This window comes from Cervus canadensis, chromosome 22 (assembly GCF_019320065.1).
Source record: "Cervus canadensis isolate Bull #8, Minnesota chromosome 22, ASM1932006v1, whole genome shotgun sequence".
NCBI lineage: Eukaryota > Metazoa > Chordata > Mammalia > Artiodactyla > Cervidae > Cervus > Cervus canadensis.
Genome location: NC_057407.1, coordinates 51,183,935 through 51,211,831, shown reverse-complemented (window position 1 = coordinate 51,211,831; position 27,897 = coordinate 51,183,935). Strand labels below are relative to the sequence as shown.

The window sequence follows — 27,897 nt, the reverse complement described above, 5'->3', positions numbered from 1 at the left end:
GGAAAATGAGGAAACAACGTAAGGGAAGAAGGAAGAAACTAGGCTCTTTTAAGTAATTCAGGAAGAAAAAAAAAACTAGGCAATTTAACAGAAGGCAAACACAATAGAGGCTGGAATATCCAAAAGCAACTTAGAAGGCCAAAGGATACAGGTATGTAAAGCTCTGGAAGCTTCTGATTCAGGGTAAGGATAGAGACCAATAAAGCATTAAGATGGAACTGGAAAAGAAATTCTATCTTTAGTCCATATATAAGTTTAGAGTCATAATAATAAATCACAAATACAACATGAAAGAGAGCATTAGGTATCTCAGAACATAATATCTTTTCTGTATCAGCCAATTACGGAGAAAATATTCATACCATACAATTCACCCCTTTAAAGTGTACAATTCAATGGCTTTTAATATAAAGCTAAGAGATGTACACAATCAATTTTAGAATGTCATTATTATCCCAAAAAACAACCCAAGACTCATTAGCAGTCACTCTCCCCAATTTTCTCAGTACTATACAACCATTAATCTAACCTCCTTTCTATAGATTTGCCATATCTAGCCATTTCATATAAATGAAATCATCCAATATGGCTGGCTTTTTGCACTAACAATGTTTTCAAGGCTCATCTATGTTATAATATGTACCAGTCATTCCTGTTCATGGCCAAGTAGTAGTTCATTGCACAGATATGTTCTATTTATCCATCAGCTTACCGACACGTGGAGATGTGAGACATTTTGACTTTTTAGCTATTATGAATGTTTATAATGTTGTTATGAACTTCTGTGCACAAGCTTTTGCATGGATATATGTTTTCACATCTCTTGGGTATATAGCTGGGAGTAGAACTGCTGGATCATATGGTAATTCTGTTAAACATTTTGAGGAACTACAAACTGTTTTCCAAGGTGACTATACCATTTTACATTCCCACAGACAATGCCTTCTAATTGCCCTACATCCTCAACAACACTTATTATTGTCTATCTTCTAATTTTAGCCATCTTAGTAGTATCATCTTGTATTTCTCTGATGGCTAATGATGCTGAGTATCTTTTCATGTGTTCACTGGCCACTTGTGTATCTTCCTTGACAAAATGTCTATTTAAATCCTTTGCCTGTTTTTAAAATTGGGTCATCTGTCCTTTTACTGTGGAGCTGTAAGAGTTCTTTATTATATACTCTTCATATACTTGGGACATATGTTTTTTATGAGACGTATTATTTGTAGATATTTTTCCCATTATGTGGGTCTTTCTTTCAATTTCTTGATGATGTCCCTTAAAGCACGTTTTTAATTTTAATCAAGTACAGCTTATCTTTTTCCTTTGGTTGCTTATCCTTTTGGTGTGACATATAAGAAGCCATTGCCTAGCATTTTCTATAAGTTTTATCATTTCACACTTAGTTCTGTGATACATTTTGAGTTAATTTTGGGATGTGGTTTGAGGAAGAAGTTAAACTTTATTCTACTACATGTGGAAATCCCACTCACATCACTACTTATTGAAAAGAGAGCTATTTCAAATCCTAAAAGATGATGCTATGAAAGTGTTGCACTCAATATGCCAGCAAATTTGGAAAACTCAGCAGTGGCCACGGGACTGGAAAAGGTCAGTTTTCATTCCAATCCCTAAGAAAGGCAATGCCAAAGAATGTTCAAACTACTGCACCATTGCACTCATCTCAAATGTTAGCAAAGTAATGCTCAAAATTCTCCAAGGCAGGCTTCAGCAATACATGAACCATGAAATTCCAGATGTTCAAGCTGGTTTTAGAAAAGGCAGAGGAACCAGAGATCAAATTGCCAACATCCGCTGGATCATCGAAAAAGCAAGAGAGTTCCAGAAAAACATTTACTTTTGCTTTACTGACTATGCCAAAGCCTTTGACTGTGTGGATCACAATAAACTGGAATGTTCTGAAGGAGATGGGAATACCAGACCACCTGACCTGCGTTTTGAGAAATCTGTATGCAGGTCAGGAAGCAACAGTTAGAACTGGACATGGAACAACAGACTGATTCCAAATAGGAAAATGAGTGTGTCAAGGCTGTATACTGTCATCTTGCTTATTTAACTTACATGCAGAGTACATCATGAGAAACGCTGGGCTGGAGGAAGCACAAGCTGGAATCAAGATTGCCGGGAGAAACATCAATAACCTCAGATATGCAGATAACACCACCCTTGTGGCAGAAAGTGAAGAAGAACTAAAGAGCCTCTTGATGAAAGTGAAAGAGGAGAGTGAAAAAGTTGGCTTAAAGCTCAACATTCAGAAAACTAAGATCATGGCATCTGGTCCCACAACTTCATGGCAAATAGATGGGGAAACAGTGGAAACAGTGGCTGACTTTATTTTTTGGGCTCCAAAATCACTGCAGATGGTGACTGCAGCCATGAAATTAAAAGATGCTTACTCCTTGGAAGGAAAGTTATGACAAACCTAGATAGCATATTAAAAAGCAGAGACATTCCTTTGCCAACAAAGGTCCATATAGCCAAGGCTATGGTTTTTCCAGTAGTCATGGATGGATGTGAGAGTTGGACTATAAAGAAAGCTGAGCGCAGAAGAATTGATGCTTTTGAACTGTGGTGTTGAAGAAGACTCTTGAGAGTCCCTTGGACTGCAAGGAGATCCAACCAGTCCATCCTAAAGGAGATCAGTCCTGGGTGTTCATTGGAAGGACTGATATTGAAGCTGAAACTCCAATACTTTGGCAAGTGAAGACCCTTATGCTAGGAAAGATTGAAGGCAGGAGGAGAAGGGGATGACAGAGGATGAGATGGTTGGATGGCATCACCAACTCAATGGACATGAGTTTGGGTAGACTCCAGGAGTTGGTGATGGACAGGGAGACCTGGCGTGCAGCAGTGGGGGGTCGCAAAGAGTCGGACATGACTGAGTAACTGAACTGAATAACCTATGTATCCTTTTATATATTTTCAATATGATGACAGTCCAGAAAATTAAACCTATTTTAAATAAGCACATGAAATTAAAACCTTTAAAACCAGTGACAAAAAAATAAATTTAGTAATACTTACCTAGCAGGGGGAATTCCTCTCTTATAAAGGTCCACTCTCACTTTCTCTCCCACATGTCTATAAATCTCCACCATAGCCAATATTGCAGCATCTCTAACCTGCCAAATAATTCAGAACTTAAAAACAAAAATACAAGATACAATAAAATACTTTACGTCAAGATAACATTACACTCACGGACCAACCTGAAGCTCCAAGTTGGTTTTAATGCCTTTAAACCCCTAGGAGACTACATTAGGTCATTAATAAAAACCAAGAAGACCTACCAAGAAACGCCTAGAGAAACCTTGTAAAAGTTTTACAGAAATCTTAAGAAGCATCTAAATAAATGTGACTTTTGAAAAAGCTTCTACTTGTAATAAGATTGTGTAAAGAACTGATAATATAAATCATTATCACAGTTAACATATTTTCCTGGAATAAAACTGCCTTTTAGAAATGTGATCTGAACTCAAACAGATAATTATACACCAATGCTCACAGCATTATTATTCACCAAAAGGGGAAATAACCCAAATATCTGTCCATGGATGAATAGATAAACAAGATGTGGTGTATATTATTCAGCCTTAAAAAGCAAAAGAAGGAAATCGTGACACATGCTACAACATGGATGAACCTTGAAGACATTATGCTAAGTGAAATATGCCAGATACAGAAGGATAAATATCATTTGGCTCCACATGATGACTGGCCAAATTCATATGGAGAGAAGGTAAAACATGGCTGCTGGGAGCTGAGGGACTGGGGGAAATGAGGAGTCACTGCTTGACGGGTACAGAGTTTCAGCTGGGAAGATGGAAAAGCTCTGAAGATGGCTGGTGGTGATGGCTGCACAACAATGCCAATGTATTTACTGACAGTGAACTAACTCTACACTTAAGAATGGTTGAAATGGTAAATTTCATGTTTTGAATATTTTGCCACAATGAAGAGAAAAAATAAATGTGGCCTAAACACAGGAATGTGGAAGACAGCTTTTAGTTCCTCTGCACAGCTCACTGCTGAAACGGAAATAGAGACAGTAGACCTCTCTACAAACCTCTATAGGAAGAGCGATGGCCTAAAAGCAGGGGAACCTAAATCAGGGTCATTCCAAATCCCCAAGCTGTGCTGAAGAGTTACAGTCAAGATTCAACTCCACCACAAGGGACAAGTTCCAGAGCACATTCCTGTATTATGTCTACAGTATTTGCAGCTCAGGGGATGAAATCTCCAGCAAGTGATACACCACTGGCACAAGCAGGGTTATGACTGCTGCAAAAATTACTGTTGTGCAGGAATGAAAAGGAAGCTGACAACTGTCCTCACAATTAGCTCATAGGAGGACTACAGAAGGGAATCCAGGTTCTTTGCTACTCAATCTTTCCAACTTAAGAATTATCCTTTAAGTCCCATCTATCCTTAATACTAGCCAAACAGTTAACAAACTTAAGTGACATTGTGAATAAAATATGTTCTTAAAAACTAAATGTGGTGGATTTTGAAAGAAAAAAAAGAAGTGGAATCTTGATTTTACCACCCCCCTTCACCCTCTCTCTTCTTTTTTAAACATGGAATAAGAGCACTAGAAAACAAGAGGAGGCAACAAAACTGAATGTAAATTTAGTGCTTGAATATAAATAAAATTTTACCTGACTGTTGGAATCTCCAAACAGGATACACAAATGTGGTACCAACTTGCTGAGGACTAGTGGTTGAGCCCCAAAACTAAATATAATTTGAAAAAAAAAAGTAAAGAGAATTTGGTTTTAATTACACAGTAAACAAAATACTATTATACTTTCTTGTCTGTCTTCATTAAGACAAATATGGTGGAGAGCATGAGCATACATCATTAAAACATGAAAGGTATGAGACACAAGCAAAAACTAATTCTAAACAATGTGAGATATGTAAAGTTGAATAATCATGACTGACAATGAAAACTGTCGACACATGATCCAACAGAGCAAAATGTTCAACCAATGGCACTCTTAAACCTAGCAACCTATCAATCACTCAGAAAATTTGAACTTTTGTATTAAAATACTGATTTTTTTTTTTAAGACTCTGGGTCTCACACAAATTTGCATTCCACTAAAATAAGTAAATTTAAAGATGTTTATTTATGCTTACTAATATTTTGATGAGGTCATGGGTTGAAAGCAAACGATAAGGGAGCCAAAAACCACAAAAGCTGTGCAGACTGAACGCACTTACAAGCTCTAGATGGCAGAAGGCCCAGAGGAGTAAAGGAAATAAAACAGAGGTGTAGTTAGAGAAAAGGAAGTAACTACGGAAAAAAGTGAAAGCTCCTATATATTACCTATCTCGCTGCACAGAAAGAGAACAAATGCTTTAGTTTACGATTTCTTCAGACTGGAGCTCTGTGGCATCTAGCTGTCAGATCTCTGCATACTGTTGCCAGCTTCACTGTCTGATTACCTGGGGGAGTCTTCCTCAGTCTATGGTTTTGGTAACCACTTGCACTGCTCTAGAAAGCCTAGGGCCAACTGGCAAAAGGGGCTGGGGAAATTGGCTACAACAGCTAAAATACCACAAGAGTTAAGGAAAACTCCAAACTGGGTCCAGAACAGAAGTAGATTCTAAGTTCTACCAGCATATTTGTTATATGACCATCTATTTCGGGCGGCAACTCTTAACATACTAAAGAGAAAAAGAGAAACTTCTCATCAGTGACTGACAATTTTTAATTAACAACATGAGAGATAACTTTCACACAAAAAAATTAGCAGATAAAGCTATCATATAAGATAAAAATTCTGGTGCCAGAGATCAGTTAACAACTATTTAAAATCTGTTACTTAAAAAAATAAAAAAATAAAATCTGTTACTTCTATAGCTTGCCTTGAGCTTTGTGAAATCAATACATTGTTTTTTCTAGAAAAATGAAAAACATATTCCAGTAATCATAAAACTTACATGTTTAATGTTTCAATAAGACACAGACACACGCCTTCTCGAGATCGAAAATTCTTGTGCTTAAAACCAGAAGCCAACTGTTCCCAAATGTACTATTTGAAAGAAAAGTAAACATGTATAACAAAAAATTAAATTACTCATGTTATAATCTTTTATCTATTCTTAACCTTACTACCAGCCTTACTAATAACTAAACTTTCCCATGGACTGTTCACTTCTCTACAAGCTTTTTTAAGCCAAATTTGCACTGATGCTGCTCTAACCCATTTTTAATATCTTAGTTATATTTTTAATTTTGATTTTGTATCTTTCACTTTAGACTTCAATTATTCTTGGAAAAATTGTGTCTAATACCTAAAAACCTTAGACCTTCCAAGGACACATAAATTCTTCTAAGCTTTAGAAACCTTCAGTAACAATGCTACCATTATAAGCCTCAGAGTACTGTCAGCATTTAAAAGGTCCAATGTTGCCTAGCAACTAGTACAGACTGTCACAAGGAACAGGCTTTTTCAACATTTTATAATTCAGGCTGTTTTCCTTTTAACACTGGATACATGTTTCCAAATATAGAAACACATTTGGGCAAATTATTCTATTGCTACCCACCCAGTAATCTTTTTTTTTTCCTGAAAAAGCACAGATAAACCTATACAAACAATCTAAAACAATTACATGGGTTTGTTATTAAGAAGGAATTGAGCTGTGTTTTTCCAAACATATAGCCAACTGTCCCAATCAGTCTTTTCTCCACATTTAAGAAACACCACCCTTACCATTTACTAATGTGTACATACAGACATATACACAAACTCTCACACACACATACATACAAACTCCTCTTCCTGGACTCTATTCTCCGTGGACTCTGTATTCAATTTCTACTAATATTATTTCTCTTTGCCAAATTTTCTGGAGAGTAACTTACAAGTTTACAAAAAAAAAAAAACTCTTAAATGTGAATAACCTGACCTATTAACACCACGTCTGGAACACTTCTCTATACTTACGTTTATGTCCAAAGAAATAAGGATGCCCTTTATAGCACTCATTATAACAAAAGCATGTCAAAAAGAAGTTAAAATTCAAATTGCTAAGCAAGCGTCAAAGAATACTCACCAAGTTATAAATAAGGACTTGCACACATATTTATATCTTTATATTCTAGGGTATTAAAAAACTGAGGAAGTCTACTTTTACAACTCAATACTCCAGATTTTTAAAATAAAATATACAAAATACAATTCTTATATTATACTTTAAATAACATAATATCTTGTATTTTGTAAACTGGTTTTTTTCCCACTAAAAGTGAGCTACTCTTTAAATATTTGTTTACATGTCAATTTATTCTTTACTCCTCTTTCAAAATACATCTGTAAGACCAATTATTTTCTACCATATTCATAAAACACAGGTACTGTCATCTAGTATATGCCTTATATAACTAGCAACCAGTTGTTACAATAAAAATTCTCTCCCTCTGTCAGTAAGGGTTGCAGAAACTCATATAACACTCACCGAACACCAATATAATTTGCAGGTAGCGAAAACCAGAAAATCCTAACAAATAATATAATCAGTACACTGTCAAATCACTGAAATCTATGAGTTAGCTTTTTGAAAAAGCTTGAGAGTAGAAAATAAGAAAAAGAAAAGCAAAAAATCAAGCAGTTAAATACTGACAACTTTTCTTAAATTTCAATTTCTTTAAAGCATTAGCAATAATTCACTGTTTAAAACTCTAAGTTTAACATTCCTGGGGCTTTACTAACTTGCTGTGATTACCACCTATTTTTACTGTTAGTTAATAATTAGCAAAATCTGAACTTTAAAATGTAGGCCTACCATAGGTGGTGCTACTTGATCCATTAACTTCAGTATCAGAGTCTGAGCTTCATCTCGAACCTTGTCTTTGGCATCTCCCATTCTGTCTACTAAAGCTACAATAACTAGAGAAATGAAGAGAGAAAAGAATAAATATTTATAATTCATCTCATTTATAAACTGTACTTTATAAAATTACAGACATCAATTATTTCCATAATGAAAAGTTATGAAGCAAACTGTTTCAAGTTCTCTATCCATGAGTCCAATCAAAAATAACCTAGAAGCAAAGTTTCATAAGAATACATACGGTATGACATCCATTTAATAATGTTCAAAAAACAGGCAAAACTTACTATTATTCTGTCTAGAGATTCATATAGATGGTAAAGCTCTACAGAACAGCAAAGGAATGATTATTCCAAGGTCATGACAATAGTCACCTCTGGTAGATAGTGGGAGGTGTCAACAGGAAATGCAGAAAGCGCTTATAAGGAACTGGTAGAGTTCTAGTTTTTTGACCTGGGCATAGGCAGGTGTTGGTTTTACAATTATTCCTTAAATGCTTGATATGTATTCTTCTAGATGTACAATGTATTATTACTCAAACGACAAAAACAAAGCCTGGTCCATGAGACTGAGGTCCTTCTCTGGCACTAGTCCATGATGAAGGCTGGAAAGGCAGGCTAGAGAGTTTTCATAGAACAGGCTTCCATACCTATAAATCAACAAAGCACCGTGAAGAAATGATATGTGTTGGGGGTTGGGAAGGAGCAAATGGGAGGGTGGCTAGAACTGAAGTGATGGGCTATAAACTCGGCCCGTAGGGTAAAAACACCTCATAGTCAAAATTATCTTTCTGTAATCCCTTAAGTCACCACTGTCACTGACTGTAGTGATATCAGGTGTGTGACCAAGCTACTTAATCTTGTAGTCTTTATTTCCTCAACCCATAAATGTCCACAGCAGGACTCACCTCAGATTACTGAGATACATGTAAACAACTTAGAAAGTGAAGGACACTGGGTAAACATTAAATGGGTCACCTACTGCTCCCATCAGCGGACAGGTTCAAAAGCATGGATATTAACTTCTTTTGCTTTTCCTTTGATCTTACAGCAACAGGCTTCCTTTCGCTGAGGCAATAGAGGCTGAGGCCTAATTACTCTAATTATTTACAGACATACAATTAAATGTGTAGGTAATGTGATGCCAAAGTATTCTACAATGTAACACTGTCTACACTGTAACAATCAGAACTGATATAATAATGATCAACAACCTTTAAGGGAAGAAAAAACACATCCTTTTTGGAAGAAAATGAAAAGCCAACCATGCAAAATGGAATGATCATCCAAAAATCTAACCTTAATCAAGGAACTGATTATTTAAGAAAACAAAAGCTTTGCCATAAAAAAATCATAAGCCTAATCATGAGGCAACTGAAGTATCTGTCAGTTGAAACAATATAAATCCTTCTCATCTTTTTTTTTTTATTATTTTATTTTTTCTTATTTACTTATTTGGCTGTGCTGGGTCTTAGTTGTGGCATGCAGGATTTTTAGTTGCTGCATGGTGCATATAGTTTCCTGACCAGGGATCGAACCTGGGTCCCCTGCATTGGGAGGGCAGAGTCCCAGCCAATGGGCCACTAGGGAAGCCCCAATTCTTCTCATCATGCTTAGATATATATTGTTAACACTAGAGAAGTTCTCCCACATCTATAGAGTTGGCTATTGTGGGACTCTGGTTCTGATACCTTCAGACAGACAGAGACAAAACAAAACATTTAATAAATGTTAGATATTATTATGTACTATAGCAAGGAGAGATAGGAAAAGTAGTACGTCAAGGCTGTATATTGTCACAGCTTACTTAACTTATATGCAGAGAACGTCATGAGAAACACTGGGCTGGAAGAAGCACAAGCTGGAATCAAGATTGCTGGGAGAAATATCAGTAACCTCCAATATGCAGATGACATCACCCTTACGGCAGAAAGCGAAGAACTAAAGAGCCTCTTGATGAAAGTGAAAGAGGAAAGTGAAAAAGTTGGCTTAAAGCTCAACATTCAGAAAACTAAGATCATGGCATCTGGTCCCACCACTTCATGGCAAATAGATGGGGAAACAGTGGAAACAGTAGTTGACTTTATTTTTCTGGGCTCCAGAATCACTGCAGATGGTGACTGCAACCATGAAATTAAAAGATGCTTACTCCTTAGAAGGAAAGTTAGACCAACATAGACAGCACATTAAAAAGCAGAGACATTACTTTATCAACAAAGGTCCGTCTAGTCAAGGCTATGGTTTTTCCAGTGGTCATGTATGGATGTGAGAGTTGGACTATAAAGAAAGCTGAGCACAGAAGAATTGATGCTTTTGAACTGTGGTGTTGGAGAAGACTCTTAAGAGTCCCTTGGACTGCAAGGAGATCCAACCAGTCCATCCTAAAGGAGATCAGTCTTGGGTGTTCATTGGAGGGATAGATGTTGAAGTTGAAACTCCAATACTTTGGCCACCTGACGCAAAGAGCTGACTCATTGGAAAAGACCCTGATGCTGGGAAAGACTGAGGGCAGGAGAAGGAGATGACAGAGGATGAGATGGCTGGATGGCATCACTGACTCAATGGACATGAACTTGGGTAAACTCCGGGAGTTGGTGATGGACAAGGAGGCCTGGTGTGCTGCAGTTCATGGGGTTGCAAAGAGTCAGACACAACTGAGCAACTGAACTGAACTGAAGCACTGAATTATCCCATTTAATCTTTGTAAAAACCCTATGAAATAGAGTAGGTCCATTGGATGAAGAAGGTCCAGACGCATTTTAAATACCTGGATCAAGGTCACACAATTAGCAAGTAGTGAAAACCAGGATTTAAGTAATATGCTAGACCATGGTCATAATTAATTCCATTTATTTGTACCTGAGGTGTTGGGTGGGTGTGTGTGTGTGTGTGTGTGTGTATTAACAACCACATAACAATAATGGGAAAATAAAAATAGACACTTCATTCCTGAGTGCTAGAGTTTAACTCCAAAAAGAAAATAAAGGCACTTTCCTGGTGGTCCAGTGGTTAAGACTACTTGTTTACACTGCAGGGCTCTATGCTTGGTGGGAAAACTGAGATCTCCTAAACTGCAGTAAAAAAAAAAATCTGACCCAAACAGGAGCTCACTTCAATTTAAAAACTAAAATTTATAAAATATAAACAACAAAATCAAAAAACCTCACACTACATAACTTCAGACTTACAGCTATTAACAAAATTTCATAAATTTTTTCCACTAGAATGCCTTTTTAACATATATACTCTTGGAGTCAAATAGAACAAGATTTATTTCTAGCTCTACTGGTTATTTTATTACATAAGACAGTAAACTTTTCTTAGTTCAGATTTTCTTGTCTGTAAAATAAGGAGGGATCCAGGTCTATACCTCCCATGGCGAGTAAGAGAATATGTAAAACTGGTAAAAAAAAAAAAGCACCTGGGCCAAGATCATAATAAGCATTCAGAAGGGTTAGCACTGTTCCTTACAGATCTATATATAATGACCACCAAATTATTTATTATTCAACATGATGAACATGCAATCAATAATCACTGGGAATCCAAAACAGAGCTTTTCACTCTGTAAACTCTCAAAAAGAACTTGTTAAACAAATAAGTACATCTGTCATAGACTGGAATTTGGACAGTGAAACATGGAAGGAGTTAGTATATTTTATTAGGTAGTATAAACATGGAAGCATAGCTGCTAGTATATTTTATTCTCTTAGCATTATACAAGATGCAAACCATTTACAAGATGCAAAACTGAGGACCACGTACCCTGACTGTTCTAATACTTTCTACAATATCATTTTGGATTAAAACTTATCTGTTTAAGATTTGTAAATATCTTTAAATATCTTTACTGGATTTTGTTTTCATAAAATTCCCTGGCAGTTCAGTGGTTAGGACTCCCTGCTTTCATTGCCAAGGGACCAGGTTCAATCCCCAGTCGGGGAACTAAGATCCTGCAACCTGCATGGCCAAGGGTGTGAGTGGCGGGTAGGGGACAGACAAAAAACAACCAAGGTTGGTAATCAGTGTTAAATTAAATTGTGTTTTGGGGAGGTTTGAACATTTAATTTTTCCATAAAACATCTAGTCACAAAAGAAAATGTAAATATATTAATGAATTACATTAATAGAGTCCATACTCTTTTTGGTACTAAAACTGACCATGGATCCCAATTTTCCTAAAACTTTACTATTTTTTTTTTAAACTTTACTATTAATATAAAAAGATTAAAAATATCTATAACAATATTTAATAACTGAAGTGTATCAAAAGAAAAACAGTACCACTCATATCACGTTACATATACCTAAAAGGTTACATTATCAAAAAAACCTCCAGCACATAACTTAATTCAATTTCCTTTCAAGGAAAGGCTTCTAAAATGGTTTGGCTAAGATTTACGACAGAGTAAAACAAGGAAGTGTTAGCTGCTTAGTCATGTTCGACGTGGAATTCTCCAGGCAAGAATAGTGGAGTGGGTAGTCATTCTCTTCTCGAGGGGCTCTTCCCAACCCAGGGATCGAACCAGGGTCTCCTTCATTGCAGGCAGATTCTTTAAGTCAACTCCTGGGATTCTTACTCTAGTACTATATCTCTTTAAGAGCACAAAGATACACTGCAGCCTATCTTGTAGAGGTAATTTGTCACACAAATTAGAAATAATAATTTGAGGATAATCTTTAATTTATGTAAAGGAGAGAAGCCCAGTAAATGGATAAAAAGTGGGCATTCAATAAATGGTAGCAAAACTTGAGATGAAATATTCCTATTATATCACACTGACTCTCAAGTAATAACAAGCTCAAGTTTCACTAAGAACAATAATGAACACTTAGGGTTTTAAGCAAAAACAACACTAACAGTAAATGCACAGGGGTAAACAAAAAGAGTAAGAGATTAACAGATAAAAAGCTACACATATAAGACTATGCAGATATGTGGGAAATATATTCAAAAAACACTAACCAACAAAAACAACTTAATGTAATTAATTAATTTTTAAGGGTATAGAATCATGAAGTAAAGAAAAATTCAGTACTGGGTGAAATTAATCTGCAAAGCTCCCAGATACTGAAATCAGAAGTAAATCATTAAAAGAGAAAGGAAGGACCCTGGAGAAGAGAGGATTTGAAAAAGAAATAACAGCACAGCAGAGGCATAAACAAGCTAAGCCAGAACTAACAAGAGTGAGCAAGTTTTTGATTAACAAAAGTGGAGAGTATTTACTGACGATCACAGATAAATAATGCTGCTGAGGTAGAGAAGAGTCATATGGGCTGAGAAGACTGAAACTCCAAGGACAGCAAAGTCAGAAGTAAGCTTTGAAAACAGGATGGTCCTGGGAGGCAGCAAATGAGGATTCTGGTCCTAAAACTTTCACAGTACCTAAATGCAAGCAGTCAGCACATATGTCAAACTCCATCTGGTTATGTGCGAGAAATAAGTGAGCTATGGAACACCTAGAATTTCTGAACCCTGGAATATTGTCTGCAACAACTTATAGGGCAGGGGTCACAAGTTCAGATGCCTAAAGTCAAGGAGGTACCAGAAACACCAAAAATGAACCAGATCTGAGAACTGCAGTATTCCAACCTCTGTGTATTATAACCAAAATTCCAGTTATGAGGAGATAAGAGGAGATGGGAGGAACTTAAGGATTGGAAAACTCATGGCCCAGACAGAGAGGAAGCTACAGCAGAGCTTCTGCCAATATTCATATGTGGGAATGGAAAGAAGATCAGGGTTGCTGCATTGGCCAATTTTTCAAGTCAAGCTGCAAATATGAATTTTTATGTAAAATGTCCTAAATGTTAATTCAAAATACTTTAAGATAAAACATAAGCAAGTAACACATCTTAACATCTACCATAGGATTTTAACCAGGAGACTGACAGTTTCAAAAATCATCTTTTCAGAAGCTATTCATACAAAGATTGAATAGGAACCAGGTATTGATTAAAAAGGAAATAGTATAGATAGGGACAGTTACTAAGATACTGTTGAAAGGAGAGGCAGTAAAAATAAAGGCATAAATCGGCAGAATTGAGTAGCATACTGAACATGAAGCTGACAAAAGATAATTTGAAAATAAGGGTGATGATACACTCTGAGGCATTAACTGAATCCATAAAAGAAATCACAAACATCTGAGGTTACCCTTAAATACATTTCTGTATAATAGGACCAAATCCACTCACTGAAGCACTCCAAAAGGCCCACAAAGGTCACTCAGGTTGAGAAGGTAAGTCAAAGCCCCCTCTGCCATCTAGCTACTATACACAAGCGTGATCCCAGCACAGCACCCTGGACTGCAAACGCTCCAGAAGCGCTGCTCAGAGCATGGCCGGCAGCCCAGGGCCAGTCTACAAACATCTTGAGGTCAAGACAGTGAGTTTTCCTAAAACAAGGTTTGGAAACAATGTGACCAAAGTAAATTTTACATTTGTTGATGCTCACAATAAAAAATTGAGCCTTGTATTTTTTTTTTCATTTAGTTGTGCTCTAATTTATTTGTATTGTATTTTATAAAATACTGGTCTGCAATAGACTAGCAATCAAAAAACTAGTCCTTCACCACAGATAAGGCTGAAAAGTGATGCTGCAAATTATGTTATGAATTATTAATATGTTACAAAAAAGTAAAAGACACAGTAAAAAAATTTGAAATATGAAGTAAAAATCTGTTAGATGTATATTCAGTAATTTTTTTGCTTTTGTTTTTGTCTTAAAGGAAACATTTATTTAAATAGGCTTAAAATCTTTTATGTCAAAAAAAAAAACTCTTTTATATCTCAGCAAATTAAAATGCTAAGTAGTGGATCTCTGAGTTGTATACAATTACATTTGTGCATTTACAGAGAACTAATTCTGTTAAAAAAAAAAAAACTATGAAAAAGTCAGTGTGTCAAACACTACAATAATTTGTAAATAAAATTAACTTACCCATTGCTACATAAGACTTAAATCGTGTTGATAATCTGTCCACAAAGGCACTTAAAATTTCCAATCCCATTAATGACACCTATAGAAAGAAATTTTAATGAATACAAATTAGAGATGCATAATATAATAACAGTATGTAACTGTGACATAAAGTTCTTCATTTATTACCAAGTTAAAAAAAAAGACACTGAAATGTTCAGGGTGAACAGTCATGAGCTTAGGGCACACTATTCCTTTTTTTTTTTTTTCTTGTCAGCCTTGTCTGAAACTAGCCCACATGCTATACAGCACACACGACAAGCACAGTTTCAGTACTACTATCCCTCCTCTTACGACCACCGAGACCAGGGTTTAGATCCGATGGGAAAGGGAACTGGAGGGTCTAGGGCACACTATTCTTAAATAGCCAGTAACAATAATAATATGCAAATGCAGGAAGATAGTGATACAGCCTATTTGGCAAAATATTAATTACTGGTGAATTAGGTAAAGGGTACACAGGAGTTCACGGACTATACCTGCAACTTTTCTGTAATGTTGAAATGTTTCTTAAATGAAACATTTAAGCAAAACAGCACATTTAATTACATAGGAATTCCAGCTTCCGTCTAGGATGAAGAAACTGGAAAAAATTATTACTCCCACTGTAAACAAGAAAAAGCCAAATAATCTACAAAACTGTAATTATTCTTGAATCCATTTAGAAAGTTATGGTTGTAGAATAATCATCTAGCTTGAAATCTTAAGGAAAGACAGATGCCAAGGAGAGATATGAGACATAAGCAGTAGCTCACACATGGAAGAGGATGGAAGCAAGATGAAGCCACAATACAAGTGGGTAAAAAGAATTCAGGTATGTTCAACTCCGCGTTAATACCTGAGTGCGGGTTAGCATGAGAATTCAGAAACCTGTCAGCTGCAGACACAAGGAGAGTTCACATCAGCTTGCAGGCTTTCTCTATAAACCTCCACTAGACACTCATAATTAAGACTGAGAACTCGGCAGGAGATCAGAGAAAGTCTCTTGGTAGTTAGAGGTCTTGGTAGAAAGGAGTAGCTACCTCTGCGAGCAAATCACAAACTTTTCCAGTTCCTTGTCTTATAAGAAACAAAAATTTGAAGCTACAGATGGAAAGAGAAACACTGTTATCCTCCTGGACAGAGGTAAAATCTAACAACTACTAAGTAAAGAGAAAAGGAAAAAAAAAAAAGCCTTCTACTTCAAGGGTAGGAGCAGAAAACCATGCTGGGTTCTCATGATTAAAGCTTTCCAGTTGAGGAGGGGCAGGATTTCTGATAAAGCTTTACCTTAAGGATCTAAGACTGAAGCTGGGCCAGGAAAACTGAATAGCCCCACTACTCATAAATGAGTCAGCAAGAGAAGAAGAAGCAACCGCCGTTTACCACTGGGGAAAGGAGAAAACCCCTCCATGAAGTACAGGAAAAAAGAGAAAGCCTAAAGTGTATTGCTAAATGATTTACAAGCTGGAATCAAGATTGCAGGAAGTTATCAACAGCCTCAGATATGCAGATGATACCACTCTAATGGCAAAAAATGAAGAACTAAAAGAGCCTCTTGATGAGGGTGATAGACAAGAGTGAAAAATCTGTCTTCAAACTCAACATTCAAAAAACTAAGATAATGACATCTAGTCCCATCACTTCATGACAAATAGAAGAGGAAAAAGTGGAAGCAGTGACAGATTTTATTTTCTTGGGCTCCAAAAATCACTGCAGATAGTGACTGCAGCCATGAAATTAAAAGATGCTTGCTCCTTGGAAGAAAAGCTATGACAAACCTAGACAGCATATTAAAAAGCAGAGACACCACTTTGCTGACAACGGTCCATATAGTCAAAGCTACGGTTTTTCCAGTAGTCATGTACAGATAAGAGCTGGACCATAAAGAAGGCTGAGGGCTGAAGAATTGATGCTTTCGAATTGTGGTACCGGAGGAGACTCTTGAGAGTCCCTTGGACTGCAAGGAGATTAAACCAGTCCATCCTAAAGGAAATCAGTCCTGAACATCCACTGGAAGAACAGATGCTGAAGCTGAAGCTCTAGTACTTTGGCCACCTGATGTGAAGAGCCAACTCACTGGAAAAGACCCAAGGCAAAAGAAGGGGGCAGCAGAGGATGAGATGGTTAGATAGCATCACTGATTTAATGTACATGAATGTGAACCAACTCCGGGAGATAGCAGAAGACAGAGGAGCCTGGTATGCTGCAGTCTACGGGGTCACAAAGAGTCAAACACGACTTAGCGACTGAACAACAACAACAAAGTTGGGGGGGGAGTGCAGAAACAATGAGAACTCAACAATTCCACTCCTAGGTATAAACCCAAAGGAATCAAAGCAGGACATAGATGCTTGCATGCCAATGTCATTATACATCATTCATTACAGACCAAAGGTAGAAAGGCCCAAATGGCCATCAGATGGATAAATAAACAAAATGTGGTATATGCATGCAATCAAATACAATTTGGCCATAAATAGTAATGACTGATGGGTTTCATGGGGACTCAGACAGTAAAGAATCTGCCTGCAATGCGGGAGACGTGGGTTAGGAAGATCCCCTGGAGGGCATGGCAACCCACTTTAGTATTCCTGCCTGGAGAATCCCTAGGGACATGGGAGCCTGGCGAGTTACAGTCCATGGAGTTGCAAAGAGTTGGACATGACTGAGCGACTAAGCACACAGCAAGGTAATGACTAATACAAATTACAATATGGATAGACCTTAAAAACATTCTGATAAGGGAAAAAGTCAGACACAAATGGTTATATGTTGTGTGATTCAATTTATCAGAAATGTCCAGAACAAACGAATCCAAACAGAGAGAAAGTAGATTAGTAGTGCTTAGGACTGATGGATGTAGAGGGATAAGGAGGTAACAGGTAAATGGTACAGGGGTTTTTTTTTGAAGTAATGAAAATGCTCCAAAATTGACTGTGCTGATGGTCATGCAAATACACTAAAAAACAATAAGGCGTGCACCTGAAATGAGTGAACTGTATAACATGTGAATTACATCAATAAAGCTATTAAAAACTTAACTGGAAGTGCACAGACACACTCATACACAAAATTTAATAGATGATAAAAGCAGTATCTGAAATCAGCAGGAAAAACATGCACGCTTAGTAAGATCTCACTTAGGAATCTATCCTGAAGATAGATCAGCAAAATTATGAGAAGACACAAAAAGATTATTGCAAGAGACTGGAAACTACCCAAACATTCATCAGTATGAGACAGATTCAATGGTACATCCACACTACAGACAACTATGACACTTTAAAAATAAAATTGAGCCTTGCGGATCCTGCGCCAGAGGAGACGCATGCTGCTGACTTTGTCTTCGTGCAGCCCTTACCACTGTCTGGAGAACTTTCTCTCCCCTGGGTACAATGGCAACTCTTAAGGAAAAACTGATTGCGCCAGTTGCGGAAGAAGAGGGAACAATCCCAAACAATAAGATCACTGTAGTGGGTGTTGGACAAGTTGGTATGGCATGTGCCATCAGCATTCTGGGAAAGTCTCTGACTGATGAGCTTGCTTTTGTGGATGTTTTGGAAGATAAACTCAAAGGAGAAATGATGGACCTGCAGCATGGGAGCTTATTCCTTCAGACACCAATAATTGTGGCAGACAAAGATTACTGTCACTGCCAATTCCAAGATCGTGGTGGTAACTACAGGAGTTCGCCAGCAAGAGGGGGAGAGTCGCCTGAATTTGGTGCAAAGGAACGTTAACGTCTTCAAGTTCATCATTCCTCAGATCGTCAAGTACAGTCCTGACTGCATCATCATTGTGGTTTCCAACCCAATGGATATTCTCACATATGTTACCTGGAAACTAAGTGGATTACCCAAGCACCATGTGATTGGGAGTGGATGTAATCTGGATTCTGCTAGATTTTGCTACCTTATGGCTGAAAAACTTGGCATTCATCCCAGCAGCTGCCATGGATGGATTTTGGGAGAACATGGCGACTCAAGTATGGCTGTGTGGAGTGGAGTGAATGTGGCAGGCGTTTCTCTCCAGAAACTGAATCCAGAAATGGGAACAGACAATGATAGTGAAAATTGGAAGGAAGTGCATAAGATGGTGGTTGAGAGTGCCTATGAAGTCATCAAGCTAAAAGGATATACCAACTGGGCTACTGGATTAAGTGTAGCTGATCTTATTGAATCCATGTTGAAAAATCTATCCAGGATTCACCCAGTGTCAACAATGGTGAAGGGCATGTATGGCATTGAGAATGAAGTTTTCCTGAGCCTTCCATGTATCTTGAATGCTCGAGGGTTAACCAGTGTTATCAACCACAAGCTGAAGGATAAAGAGGTTGCCCAACTCAAGAAGAGTGCAGATACCCTCTGGGGCATCCAAAAGGACCTAAAGGACCTGTGACTTCTGGCTGTGAGACTGTAGAAACTTAAAACTACAGTTTGATTAACCACAAGCCTTTAGTTTGCGTCCATGTACATGGAGCACAGTTCGCTTTTGTCTTCCTAAATCTGTGAATCTGGGCTCCTAGAATCAAAGCCCATGCTTGCTTTAATGCTTGCAAGATGAGTCCTTGAACAAATAAAACAAACCACCTAGCGTAGTGTGGAAAAAATAAAAATAAAAATAAAATTGAGGGCTACCCTACTCTTGCTTTGCAATGAACTCCAAGATACATTAAGTGAAAAAAGCAAGTTGGAGAGACGCATATTTAATATATATTTAAAAAGGGGACTACTGGTTGGGGATGGAAGGGAAGCTCAACAGCAAGGGAATATATGTATACTTATAGCTTATTCACATTGCTATCCAGCAAAAAGTAACACAATGTTGTAGAGCAATCTTCCTCCAATTAAAAAAATTTAATTAAAAGAAATTTTTAAAGGAGGGCTACAAATATCAAGGGATATAGTTATCAATGTTTAAAAAAAATTACAACAATGGAAGGACAATCAGAAAAAAAATTTTATGGCTGGGAACAGGGTATAAGCCACAGATAAAGAAATCAGACTATTTTGAATATACCTTATTTGCAGCAATAACTAGTTTCATTGAAAATGAAATAAAATAAGTAAACATAACGCAGTCTTGAATCTGAATATCAGTATGAACTCAAGAAATATTATTCTTAAAAATTAAATTAAACCTAACCCCCTTCATTGAAAAAAACCTAGAAACAAAGATCAAATGAGTAACAATAAGCTCCATTAGCACCTACGTTGCAGTTTCCACATACCATTTCCCACAAAAAGAACCAAGTAGCTAATTCCAGGGCAGGAGCAGGAATATGATCTCATGATACTGGAGAGCAAAGACTACCAAAGATTCTTAGGGTCATCTGATAGAACAGTTTGGATATTAATAAGAATAATAACTGGGAACTTCCCTGAAGATTCAGTGGTTAAGACTCCACCCTTACACTGTAGGGGGCAAGGGTTCAATCCCTGGTTAAGGAACTTGAAATGTATTAGACATATTTAAATGCAAGATTTCATATGATAACAAAAACTATCTGGCCAACACTGGAGCATGCTAATTATTTTTACCTCATTATTTTGACAATTAGTAAAGAAAGAAAGAATTATACAAACTATACGAAAGGAATGAAACAAGGTTCAGAAGTTCGAGTTCCAGAATATCACAATCACTGACAGTAATGCCACTTGTCAAGTCTGAACCACCAGCAAGCACACACCGGCAGTGGTCTGAATGGGCAGTGGTAACATTTACAGCGATATGCACTGGGGCAGCCTCCTGACTAGCATTATGTCTTCCTGGGTAACCAGGCTGGCACATTTATACACTGAAACATTTTATCTCATTGTAACTACATGCAATTTTCTTTTATAATACAGTGAGAACATACTGGGGATTTTTAAAAATGATGTGGATTGAGTATTATCTATAAACTTTATTTCAGGATTGTAAGGGGCAGCATTAAAAGAGGCAGTCCAGTGGTTAAGACACCATACTTTCATCGCAAGGAGGCATGCGTTTGATCCCTGGTCAGGGAACTAAGATCCCACATGCCACGTGGCGCAGCCAAAAAATAACAAAAAGGTGGGGGGCACTAAATTGGACAGGGTTCATAATCACTACCCTACAAAACTCTCATGCACACATACAAGGTGACAATGCAAAAGAACAATGTGAATAGTAAAGAGTTAAAAACCTGGATGTTCTTCCTATGTGGCAGGTAAGAGAAAAAGACGAGATCCATATATACAGACAGACTTCAAACAAAAAAAAATAGTATACTGTAAGAAATTGATGGTTTATAAGTACAATCAAGGTTTTGCTAACACTGGAAGGTAGCATCATCCTTTAAATGGTAAAAGAGCTGTGATTTTGGATTCCAAGAAAAGACTTAAAATCCTAGCATGTTACTAGCCCAGCACTACACAGTTTATAATATAAATGCTATTTAGTGTTTTTTCCATTTTGAGAGTCAACTTATGATCACATTTACAAATAGAAAAAATAAGAGAGTTAAAGTAGAGATGACAAATGATAGGATGTTGAAGAGGTTTACCAAAGTACAGAAAAGGAAAGGAAAATTCTAATGTCCCTTGGTTCAAGTACTCTACCAATGTACCAGGTCTAGGACCTAAGCCAAAATACTTACATCTTTTCTACACAATGAAGAAACAGTACTGGTTTTTCTAAGGCCACCTTAAAGATTAAATGAGATAATGGAAATAAAGCACCTGAGACAATGCCTGGTACTCACTAAGGACTCTTTAAATGGTGGTTATCATATTTAACTGCATTTTACAAGGAAGATTTTTATTGCTATAACACCATTTTTACATTTGGGGACTCCTAAAATCACAGGACTTACCAAAATCAAATGCCAGAGCATATATATTTAATATAATGTACATACCTATTCACACATTTTTAAACCTTCAATTAATGATTTCTCCACTCAGCTGAAGATCCCAACTGCCCGTTTAACATCTCAACTTGGATGTCAAACAACCTTCTCAAACCTAACTTTTTACTTCCTTCACCTGACTTGTTTTCTCAGTCTTCCCCATTTCAGTAAATACCACCCTCTACTAGTGCTTAAGCAATGCAGTGACCCCCAATTCCTCTCTCTCAACCCTCATACTCAATGCTGTTGACTCCACCACTAAATCACACCCCAATCTCTCACTTCTCAAGTACTGCCACTGTTACCAAACCAGCCTGAGCCACCAACTCTCTGATTCTTTTGCTGCTTTAACTGTCCATTCCTCACAAAGATCGCAACCCACTCCAGTACTCTTGCCTAGAAAATTCCATGAACTGAGGAGCCTGGTAGGCTACAGTCCATGGGGTCACAAAGAGTCAGACATGACTGAGCGACTTCGCTCACTTCACTCACCTCACAAAGCAGCCAACCCTCTAAGTAAAAACACTCCAATGATTTAGAATAAAATCCTATACAGCTCTTTCTACCTGCCTCCCCAGTTTCACCTCTTTGAACACCTCAACTCACATGGAAACTCTAGCCACACTGGCCTACTTTATGTTCCTCAGCAGAACTAAGTTCTCTGCATCTGTGGTTTCCTCTGCCCAAAGGCATTCTTCACTCCTGTATTTCTTTCCTAAATGTACTCAAATTTCACCTCACTTCCTTTACACCCCAAACAGTCTCATCTTCGTCTCATTCTTTCACATCAGTTGATTCATAAGCACTTGTTACACGGAACTAATCTGTATACCCATCTGCCTTCCTCTTTCTAATAGGATCTCCATGACAGCAGCAATCTCACCCCCCTGCTTTAAATCACTGCGTCAGTGAGGTCTTCAGCGACAATTTAAAATTCACACATCTGCATCCTACCCAATGCTTCTATTCCCTTCACTGCTTTTCTCCAAAGCATTTATCATCATCTAATACACAAAAGACTCCAGTTATTTATCTTGTTTATTCCTCTGCCCCCACAAGAATCCAAGCACACAAAGGCAAGGATTTCTGTCGTTTTTTCACTCTTGTATCCTAGTGCCAAGAAGAACGTCTGTACATCATAGGTCCTCATGTAGTAATGTTAGTCGCTCGGTCGTGTCCGACTCTTTGTGACCCCATGAACTAAACACATAGCCCACCATGCTCCTCTGTCCATGGGTCTTCAGGCAAGAATAACAGAATGGGCTGCCATTCCCTTCTGAATCTCAAGTGCCCAGAAGAGTGTTTGCACACTGTAGGTGTATAATTAACCCCCAAATGAAGCTGAGTGAATGTCTTTCTAGTCTTGTTCATAGGTGGGTCCTCAAGATCTGGAATAATACTTAGCATTAAGTATACGCACTCAGATTCACTGAAGCAATGACTGTTATTAAAGACACTCAAATTGTGCAGTACTAACAAATCCGAAGCAAAACTTTATTTTGTTCAGCATAATTTGAAATTTAAGTATACTTCTATTTGTGTGTATATTCAAAAAACTAATACACTTTTTTTCAAAAGATTTCAATAATCATTGTACCTTCAGTAAAAAATGATGACTTAGCTTGGTAACTCAGCATATAAATTTCAAAGAAACTAATTAGAATGCCTTCTCCCGAACCATGTCAGAAAAGGTCTTATATTATAGAATTCAGTAGAAAGGAGAGGAATTCGGCAGGAGAGATCCAAGCTGATGAATTCATGTCCTTGAGAAGACAAGAGGGCATGGATACACATGCCTTCAATACCCATGTGGAGGTAGAAGAGAGAAAGGCGACTTGTTCACTGTGACAGAAAAGGCAGGGCGACAGGGGCACACAAGGAAGTCTGTGGGTGAGGTTACAGGAGTTCTCTTCCCATCTCTAGAACTGTCTCAGGCGGCAGCATCTGCCGAGGAGCGTGGAGACAATGTATAGTAAAGACATAAGAACTTGAGTCAGGTCCCTGATGCAGTCTAATTCTGAAGGACCAGTTAAAGGAAAAACAAAGCAATGAGTAGAAGTTCTGCGCAGAGACATCAAAGGAAAAGCAGGATACTGTGGCATCACAAAAGCCAAGAATATGTTTCAAGAGATGGGACCGCTCAACTGTCACTCACTGATGGTACCTCTGCGGAGTGAAATGGCCCAAATGCCAATTCAACCACAGGCAACATAGGGGTGACACAGGGACCTTCAGGTGGCAATGGGAGTAAGCGTTACCAAAAAGCCACCTTACAACAGCCTAGGCTACAACACAAAAATCAACTATCTTAAGCGCTTATGCCCTTCTTACAGTGCAAGTAAATTTAGGCCGTTTCTTCCAAAGAAATAAGACTAATCCTCTAAACAGTAATGGTGTATTCTTAAACATTAACTTTTCCCAAAGTTTTTAAAAATAATACAGAAGCAGTATACAATGGAACACTGAGGTGATTAATTCTCAAACTGTTTATTACCCTTGTAAAAAGTCAAATCCTTCCAAAACTCTTAAGTTTCATCATTAAATCTGCATAATAGTTTTAGAGTTTCCCTTTCTTCTCTATGATGATACAGCTTTCAAAGTACAGCCTATTCGCTGTTTTAAGTATCTGTTACTAAGAAGAATCACTTCAACCGCACGAGGCTTGGACGAGCATTTTAAAACAACACTGCCACCAGAAGACTAGAAAGCAAAGTTACTGGTAAAAACCACAGTACAGGCTGGCTGCAGAAAATTTACCTGGTCTCCCAACGTGGCTACATTACAACCTGCCTACTACCGGCTCTTCTGAAACACTCATTCCTTCTTGTACCTCATCTTTTTATTTTTTTGCCACTATCAGCTAACCTGCCACAGCACGGTTTCAAATCCGAGTCAGTCCTCAACTGCGGCAAAACAAAATGACACAGAGCGTTCAATTGCTTTCCGTCGACTATACACGAAAAGCAAATAAATAATGCCATGAAGTCAGAGTCTTTTCACTAGATTTAACGGGAAACTTAATCAGGCACCTTATTATGCTCTAAAGATGCTTTAAACACGAAAAGCACAACCTTTCAGAAACAGGGGAAAAAAACTATATAAGAAAAAGGAAACCAGGCGATTAAGTAGGATAAAAATGCTAATTCAAAAGGATTAACTTGACATCTCTTTTGAACTTAAAATCTGAATCTTCCTGTCCTACGTCTCGCCCTGGGTAGCGTTACACAGGTACGTACGAATGTATAATAAAGGGTCTGCTACACTTTTACGTATGTAAATAATCACTGATTTTTTAAAAATAGATGTTGAAACATAATGCCCTAGTGCCAAGGAACTCCGCACGGTGTCACGGAATCGCTGAATTTGCCACTGCTCACAATCGTGGAAAAAGTTGGTCTCGGTGGGAAGGTGGGCTCCCGCTCGCTTTCGGAGAGGCAGGCTCGCCGGTGGGGACAAGTGGGGGGACCCAGGGTCCGCGGTGCGGTTCAGAGGTGCCCGGGGGCCCACCCGGCCGCCTCAGCACGTCCGGGATTAAAGGGCCGGCGGGAGAGGGCGTGCCCCGCCAGGCCGCGCAGCCGCCGCTTACCCGGTAGTTGCTCGAGCCCACCCAGCCGGTGAGAGCGTCGACCGTCTTGCTCAGACGGGCCAGGTCCTCCTCCAGATCCGGGATGGCGCCGGGCGCGCCGAGGTAGAGCAGCAGTTCCTGGCCGACCTGCAGGCGGCTGCCGACGTCCTTCTGCTGCACCTGGGCGCTGAAGTACTCCATGCTGCGGGGCTCCATGGCCGCGGCCGCCCGCCCGCCCGCCCGCTCGTGAGGGGCCAACTTTCGCCGAGCGCCGCCCAGCCGCCAGAGCGGGGCCCCGCGGGAACGGGCGGGACGCGCTCGGTCCGGCCGGGGCGCGGCTCGCGGGGCGCGGCGGGCGGCGGGAGCAGCGCCAGGCGTCCAGCGGCCCCCCAAACTAGTCAAACTCGGCGCCCCCTGCGCCCCAACCCGCTTCAGAGGCCGCGGCCGCCGGCGACGTCAGCGCGCGCGTGACGTCAGCGCGACGCCGGCGAGCGAGTGCCCGCCCGCCTGCCCGCTGGTCCGCACACACGGTTCGCGGAGGCGGCGGCCGCAGCGGGAGCTGCTGGGGGTCGTGGGGCGTCTGGGGAAGTTGCGATCGGTCTGGGTTGGCACCCCCAGGAAGCCGACGATTCTCTGCTGTCCGCCACCTCAGCACTCAGTCATCGCCTTGTAAAATCTTAGACCCTTTCAAGTTTTCCTCCACTTGAAATCAATATTTGGGAAAGTTTCTTTGACTTGGAATTCCCCCTTCCCTAACCCCACTACCAGATTTGGTTGTTGTTTTTGTTTTTTTTTTTAAGGCTTTGGGCGTTTGGGTTTGTTGTTGTTGTTGATGTTATTTTTGTTGTTGTTGCTTTGTTTGGGTTTGGGGGTTTTTGGTTTTTTGTAGAATACACTTTATTATATTAAAAAAAAATTAATAATGACCCCTGCTTCCAGCCATCGCCACTCGTTGGGTTATCATTTGATTATGCTTTAAAAAAGAAAAAAAGGTTTAATTTACACAGACTAAAATGCACAGATTTTAAGTGGTCCATGCGTTTTGGCAAAGGTATGCACCAGTGTGAATAACCACCACCCTAGGAACGATCGAGCATATTTCCATCGCTCCAGGAAGTTCCAGGAACTTCCAAGTCAATAACCACTGCGTTGCCAGGAAATACTAATCAGATTTCTATCACGGTAGCATACGTTTCGGTATTACTTAATTTCACATGACTTCATACAGTCTGCTTTTACTGAGTTGGACTTTTTCCTTTAGTATGTTTTGAGGTTGATCCAGTGCGGCTGCTGTGTCAGTAGTCCCTTCTTATTGCTGAGGAGCAGTCCTTATATGGAAGCACCATAGTTTGTCACCCAGTCACCTGTTTATAGACATTTGCACTGTTTCATTTTTCAGTTTTCCGGCTGTAACCAGCTATAACCGCTAGTGTACAAGTCATTGTGCAGAGACAAGGTTTCATTTCTCTTCCGTAAATACCAAGTACTGGAATTACTAGGTCTGTGTGATAAGTGTATGTTTAACTTTAGAGGAAACTGCTGAACTGTTTTCCAAAATGTCTGTATCATATTAAACTCCCATCAGCAGTGCTCAGACGTACCAGTTGCTCCACATCCTCCACAATATTTAGTATGGTTGGGGTGATTAGTTTTATCCATGATGATGTTATGCAGTTGTTCAGTTGTATCCAACTATTTTCAACCACATAGACTACAGCATGCCAGGTTTCCCTGTCCTTCACTATCTCCCAGAGTTTGCTCAAACGCATATCCATTGAATTGGTGATGCAATCCAAGCATTTCATCCTCTATTGCCCCCCTTTCTCCTCCTGCCCTGAATCTTTCCCAGGATCAGGGTCTTTTCAAATCAGTCAGCTCTTTGAATCAGGTGGCCAACATATGGAAGTCATATTAGTGGGTGTAAACTGGTCTAGAGTACATTCTAAATGTACATGGTATTTAGCTTCCTGCTAATTATTTCCAGCCACAATTTAATAATTTTAAATATCTCTCTTCTATTACACAGAAACTCCAAGATCATCTGTGTTTTCCCTAGGATGGTGCTGGACAAATAATGGGTACTCAGTCAATTTAAGCTGAATAAGTGAATGAATTTAATGAAATGCTTAAAATGTTCACATTAACAAAATAAGAACAAAAACAATAATAATACACTCTCCAAATCCAAAGAAACCTTTTATGTGTTTACTCTGAGGTTTTTTTCCCTATATTACTGTTTCTCTTTGTATCGTGATGTAAAGTTTCTTCCATTGTTAATTAGCTGTAATTTTCCTGCTGCTAAGTCACTTCAGTTGTGTCCGACTCTGTGCAACCCCATAGATGGCAGCCCACCAGGCTCCCCTGTCCCTGGGATTCTGCAGGCAAGAACACTGGAGTGGGTTGCCATTTCCTTCTCCAATGCATGAAAGTGAAAAGTGAAAGTGAAGTTGCTCAGTCATGTCTGACTCTTAGCGACCCCATGGACTGCAGCCTACCAGGCTCCTCCGTCCATAGGATTTTCCAGGCAAGAGTACTGGAGTGGGGTGTCATTGCCTTCTCCGGTAATTTCCCTGCAGTTGGGCCTAAATCAACTACTGGAGTAACTGTTCCCTGCTGTCTAAAGGTTCCTTT

The 27,897-nt window shown here is 38.9% G+C and overlaps 1 protein-coding gene, 1 non-coding gene and 1 pseudogene across 33 annotated transcripts in view; 1 reads left to right on the top strand and 2 right to left on the bottom strand.

Annotated features, from left to right (window-relative positions):
* The window catches only part of CLASP2 (cytoplasmic linker associated protein 2), a 171,108-nt gene extending 145,265 nt beyond the window's left edge, over positions 1-25,843 (bottom strand). For 11 of the 31 annotated variants that reach the window (XM_043443486.1, XM_043443487.1, XM_043443488.1 and 8 more), the window contains exons 1-6: positions 25,288-25,843; positions 14,810-14,888; positions 7,820-7,923; positions 5,972-6,063; positions 4,681-4,756; positions 3,047-3,144 (exon numbers count right to left, since the gene is read on the bottom strand). In XM_043443486.1, coding sequence (XP_043299421.1) covers positions 3,047-3,144; positions 4,681-4,756; positions 5,972-6,063; positions 7,820-7,923; positions 14,810-14,888; positions 25,288-25,482 — 644 coding nt within the window. In that variant the 5' untranslated portion in view covers positions 25,483-25,843. The remainder of the gene's footprint in view (positions 1-3,046; positions 3,145-4,680; positions 4,757-5,971; positions 6,064-7,819; positions 7,924-14,809; positions 14,889-25,287) is intronic. The other 20 variants (XM_043443452.1, XM_043443457.1, XM_043443453.1 and 17 more) reach the window with 3 other exon arrangements.
* On the bottom strand, positions 15,066-15,191 carry LOC122425226. Its single transcript, XR_006264770.1, has one exon. It is a non-coding gene; the product is annotated as a small nucleolar RNA SNORA61 (small nucleolar RNA).
* LOC122425124 lies at positions 18,136-19,432 on the top strand (annotated as a pseudogene). The gene has a single exon (XR_006264709.1). The product of XR_006264709.1 is annotated as an L-lactate dehydrogenase B chain-like (transcript).
* Positions 25,844-27,897: the final 2,054 nt, after the last annotated feature.